The sequence below is a fragment of the Lycorma delicatula genome, chromosome 1 (genome assembly GCF_047948215.1).
Source record: "Lycorma delicatula isolate Av1 chromosome 1, ASM4794821v1, whole genome shotgun sequence".
In the NCBI taxonomy this organism is placed as follows: Eukaryota; Metazoa; Arthropoda; class Insecta; order Hemiptera; family Fulgoridae; genus Lycorma; species Lycorma delicatula.
In genome coordinates this window covers 26,081,715-26,087,604 of record NC_134455.1, presented here as the reverse complement: position 1 = coordinate 26,087,604, position 5,890 = coordinate 26,081,715, and the positions used below count along the sequence as shown (strand labels likewise).

The following is a 5,890-nucleotide window of genomic DNA, read 5'->3' as shown; positions in this document are numbered from 1 at the left end:
AACAGTCGCTGAGCTTCTCAAAACATTATCTACCTAGATTGATACGCAAAGTCAAGCCGACATTCTTCACTATCGAAACCAGATGAATTTTTGTGGACCCCCGCTTACGAATTGTGAACCCCCATTTTTTTGTCACGTCAACGTAGACCCCCGTCGAGTCTCCCGTGGATTCCTGGGGGTCCACCTGGACCACTTTGGGAATCAATGATATACAGTAATAATGTTTCTTATTACAATTAGCTTAATTCTATTGTTATTCTTAAAAAAAGACAAAAAAATGAAGAAATAGTTCATAGTAATTGAAAACAGTAAAAAACGTACGAATATAGAGAATTAAAATACATCATCTTAAATACAAGTCTTTTTTTAATCCATATTTATTTAAAAGGGTAATTGTTAAATGGGGATCACAATAGTATGAACATTTTTAATTTTTTAAAATGGATTAACCAGGGACATTGATAGATATATGAAAATGATTTGAGAGCTTATTCATGGAAATCCAATATTAATAAATATCTCAAACTACGTTTATTTCTTTTGTAACAACATAAGTTTCTCTTTCTACTTACAGTCTCACATCAAATTTAAAAATGTTTTCTTCACAGAAATTAACGAAGATATATTTCCGTATGTTTTTCTGGGTTCAGAATAAAACAGGTGTACATAGTATTTCTTTTTTCAAATAAAAGAGCTATACATTTTGTCTCACAATTTTTAGGTACATATGAATAAGCTTAGTATTTAATTAAATACTAAGTTTTATTGTTTTACAAACAAACAATAATTTTATTACATAACTTCTTTTTTCTGTTACAGATTCACCTACTTAGAAAACTTAGTTCGTAACTACTAAAGCTATAGTCCCTATTCTAAGCATTCAGAACATTTAGATTGTTTTTATATTTAATTTTTACTCTCATTTTCACATTTCTACATTTTTAAATTATTATTCATCATATTATCGTGGTTGTACCAGTATTAGAATTTTATTCAGTCGCGTTAAATTTCACTCGTTCACATTTTTGTTCAAATAAAGAAACTGAAGGTTAATAATACCGATAAAACAATAATAAATTGTAACAAATATCTAATGTATTGTCCGAGTTCCGCTTCCGGAGAACGCGTTCTATTGGATGGGATCCAATATACCGAGTGACACAGAAAATAATGCACGTGCTCATAGTATTAAGAAGGCGAGGGTTGTTCATATAAAACAGAAGAACACCGGAAGGCGTGGCCACTTGCTATCATGTCTCTCAGTCTGAAAGTCCTTCTAGCGTGGTTGTTCTCTACAACCCTGACCCTTGCCCACGAGTCAAATCATATTCCCAATAGTTCGGGAAGGGCTATTGAAACCAGTGAAGAATTAATTTCATCAGTTGTACTCGAGTGTTTCGATGGAGATGAATCTTTTAATCGGTGCGTACGTCTTAAGGTTGTAGAATATCTCGGTAATGTGTCCGGTGAAAAGAGATCGCTGGATCTTTATGGCAGCGATCAAAAATTGGATAATATGATTTTCGACCGTGTTCAACGTTTTATTCAGACACATCAATTCACCCTGCAACTGCCGGAATTTTTCTTTCAGAAAGCAGCTCTTATATTTAAACCTTCAAGGAGCATTTCTGATTTCGAAGTCAAGTTTCCTGAAAATCCTGTTGGAGAAGATAGAGCATTGACATCAGGCAAGTGATTTATACTTTCTTTTACGTTTAATTAATTTATTACAAAAAAAAACAAAAACAAAACATAGTTACCGTAGCAACTGAAGGGTGCTGACGTTTAGCAGCTAGATCTAAATTGTTTTAATGAATGAATCGATTTGATTCATTAATTTAAAAAAATAACATTTTTTGAAAATTTTGAACTGAATTTTCAACATAAATATTGATAGGTAAATTCAACACAGTAATTTAACTTATTGTTATTTGAAATTATCTCTTCTAAGTTTTGGTTTTTATGTAAATTATAAAAAAATACAAAAAAAAATATATTGAAAACGAATTTTATTTAATACCATTTTTATTTCTGATTTTAACAATAAGTTTGGTATTTTGTAATAACTTGGTTTTATATATGTGAAAAATACATCTTAACTAATTTTAACTAATAAAAATGTATATAGTCCCTTGTCACAAGAATTTTGAAAATTGCTTATATTTATTTTTAAAAATTCGTAATTCTTGTATGAGAGTGAGATTTTAAAAACTATCTAATTAATAATATATAAAATATATTTTTCGGGGAATTAATCTATAAATATTTGATTTTTCTACTACATTTTGATGATATTTGGAAAACAATTTATTATGTATTTGAAAATATCATAAAGAGTAGCCTTATACCATATATACCTTAGCCGAACTGTAACCTACCTATAAAGTATATCCCTTTTATTATTCAACTACCATGTTTTTCATGGACAGAGCCGTAATTTTAAGGAATAAATAATAAGTTAAGGGTAAGCAGAAAACAGTAATTAAAGTAGATTAATATGAAGCACATCGACTTTGTAGTAGAAATATTGCGTGCGAATAGATACTATTTACAGCAATTTAGAGCACGTATCAATAAATTTTTAAGTCTATTCTAAGAATCAAATCAAATCTTATTTTGTCTTCAATTTAATAAAAGCTTTGTTGATTACCTTTTATTTGATCTTTAATTAGCCAGATTGACGTAGTAGATAAATTAACCGGTTATTACAATATAAACGTAGGATTGATCCATGCATTTGTATCGATTCTATTTTAAAAACGTATGTACATCTTGCAATATAGGATCGATCCATGTTATTTTGGAAGATGAATTCACATAAATAAAAAAATTGAATAAATAGAAAAAATAATTGTTACTCTTTAAACCAAGTTTCTGATGTTTTACTTTTTCATGTTGAATTTAATCAAATTCCATGCGTTTTTTATGTCAATTCTAGACAGGACGTGCCAGAACAATAGCACCCTTACTGCAGTTCCCTCTCCACGGGATAATTTGACAGTGACAAAATATTAATAATTATTTTACATTAAATATAAGCGATTGTGTTGGTAAATAGACTCTTCATAATTTTAATTTCAGTTAAGCTTTATAAAAAAAAAAAACGAAAATATTCTGATGAAGCAAAAATACCTCTACTAAACTTGGAAGAAAAAACAAGAACATAGGAAAAAAAATAATTTTCTAAATGCAAACACTGTAATACGGTATACTGTATACTGTATTGTGAATGTAATCAACGAATATGAACTTTGTAGTAAATAACAGAAAACTTACCTACATTTTCAATTCAGTGTTATTTCATTCTTCTGTCGTATACAGAAGTCTGTATACTAAAACTGTTGGTTTAAATAATTTATATGATATCAGAAAACTATTCAAAAGTAATTTTTTCTTTTCATATTTTTCTATTTCTTTTGACAGAAATTACCATTTTATGTAACATAAATCATTGAGGGTGAGGCAATAACACTGAGAACAAATAAATTATAGGATTAGATTTCAAGATATCTTATGGAGTTATTTTAATTTTCATTTAAACAGGTTATCACAAAAATACACGCGTGCATATTCTGAGGACTATTAATACATATTACAGAGGAATATGGTGGACGATATATAATTTACTTAGGTTATCACTGGAAGATGCAACTGTATTAGAGAAAAAGAACCAACCATTAAATAATCATTACAACATCTTCATACTTGCAGGAAAGGAATTTTCCTCTTTTCGTCCCCCTGGATCTACTAATATCTACAAAAGATTGATTATTTTTATAATTAAACGGGCTGTATTATGAAGTGCTTACTTAGTAATTTGAGGAAATATTTTTTCATGTTTTTGTAAAATTATTACAACTATAATAATTTTAACGTGCTAAGTTAAATGTCTTAAGACATTTAACAGAGGAATATGTCTTAAGACATTATACATATTACAGAGGAATATGGTGGGCGGTATAGAATTTACTTAGGTTATCACTGGAAGATGCAACTGTATTAGAAAAAAGAACCAACCATTAAATAATCATTACAACATCTTCATATTTGCAGGAAAGGAATTTTCCTCTTTTCGTCCCCCTGGATCTACTAATATCTACAAAAGATTGATTATTTTTATAAGTAAACGGGCTGTATTACGAAGTGCTTACTTAGTAATTTTAGGAAATATTTTTTCATGTTTTTGTAAAATTATTACAACTATAATAATTTTAACGTGCTAAGTTAAATGTCTTAAGAAGAATCAAAATCCAATACTTGTACGCTTTTGTTGATCGTAAATTAGAAATAGTATCAAAACAAAAATACTACCTTGCCTCATTATTTTCTTGGTAATTATTAAAAAAAAAAAACTGAAACGTATATTATAAAAAGGTCTATCACACGTTAACATTAAGATGGTCAGCGTTACGTAAGTATCTTTAATTCGTAAACATATTTGCTTTATAAATTCAATTTTCTAATAAACGCCTACTAATTTCCAATTTAAAACGTTTAAATAAAAAGTATGAAATTCTTTATTTTTTTCAGCACGTGACATGATGAAACAAAAAATGTTACTACCGCTGTTGATGATCATTAAACTGAAATTAAAAGTTTTGATTCCGATTTTGCTCACTATCGTTTTCGTTAAAGCCACAAAAGCGCTAATCTTAAGTAAGATTTCTCTTCTAGTGGTGCTGGGTTTTGTTGCGTTCCAGTTATTTATGAAAAAAAATGCAATGAATATGATGGCAACACCGATGGAACCTATACCGGCCACTCCAATGCCTTACGGTCCGCCTTCACCAACACCTATTTCATCTTACGGCCCACCATCCACTTCTTCTTCTTATGAAGCTCCAGTTTACGATGCTCCTTCCTCATGGGAACCTGCTGCACCGTCGGGTGGTCCCTATGCTCGAGTCGGATGGGATGCTCAATCATTAGCATATAACGGTTATGTTAATCAACAATCTTCAAATCAGCCTGCAAAAAATAAATTATAAAAAGTAAGTTTAAACAAATTTATTATTTTTAAACTTTTATTGTTACTACACTAACTAAATTATATTTTGAAAAGAAATTACAATAAATAATGAACCTTTAACGTTCAAAGCAGTTAGAAAAATCTTGAACAAAGAGAAACTTAAGAGAAACTCTTCGCATTTTACCTTTTCAAAAGTACGTAGTACAGATTAAGTAGTTTTACTTAAGTTTCAGTTTATGCACACATATTTATTTAACATGATGTTCTTTAAGTAAACGTTAGTACAAAAGCAGAAGAATTACTAGTCTTTATTTATAATTATTATTTTTATATATTTTTACACAAAAAGAAAGAAATAGTGATTTAAATCTTAATATATTCCTAGAAGTAAAATCTATTAGCTTAATCTGCTATAAATTAACTTAAATATTGAAATATGTAAACGCTCCTTTTTAAAATATTTAAAATGTGATTTATCTTACTTTAATTTCCCGGTTGATATAAGTAGAATAACTTATTAAAGAGGAAAGTATAATGATCATATCGTCAATCGAGTATCGGGTATTTTGCAAATATTTAAGTTTTAGGGTCCAACTATTTCATTTAGACCAAAAAAGAATATGTATGTATTATGTGCTTACGTATGTAAATATATATGTCGCACTGTTTTTTGGTGTTACACCTGAGGATTGACCGAACCCATTTTCTTCAAATTTGGCTCAAATATTTCTATATGTGGAAAATTTATCATAGCCATGTTTTCATAATTTGTAAAAGGGGTGGGGAAGATATCGGAGAATAAAAACAAATTTCGATTTTATTCAGAGGCATTTTAGAAAAGATTTCACTAAACCGAATTTGCTGCCTACAATGTATATAAAAGTAATTAAAAAAAAAAAAAAAATTTCAAGAAATCAACCC

General features: G+C 28.9%; 1 protein-coding gene across 1 annotated transcript; it reads left to right on the top strand.

The window, feature by feature from the left end:
• The first annotated feature begins 1,252 nt into the window (after positions 1-1,252).
• Osi20 (DUF1676 domain-containing protein Osi20) lies at positions 1,253-4,988 on the top strand. The gene is made up of 2 exons (XM_075354012.1): positions 1,253-1,688; positions 4,531-4,988. Exons 1-2 carry the CDS (start codon positions 1,253-1,255, stop codon positions 4,986-4,988), a joined length of 894 nt encoding a protein of 297 aa, XP_075210127.1.
• The last annotated feature ends 902 nt before the right edge of the window (positions 4,989-5,890 follow it).

Excerpts from the sequence above, each read along its gene's own strand:
- Osi20 (XM_075354012.1), top strand. The coding sequence starts at position 1,253 with ATGTCTCTCAGTCTGAAAGTCCTTCTAGCGTGGTTGTTCTCTACAACC. Across the intron at positions 1,689-4,530 it reads AGATAGAGCATTGACATCAG|CACGTGACATGATGAAACAA; the intron begins GCAAGTGATTTA and ends TATTTTTTTCAG.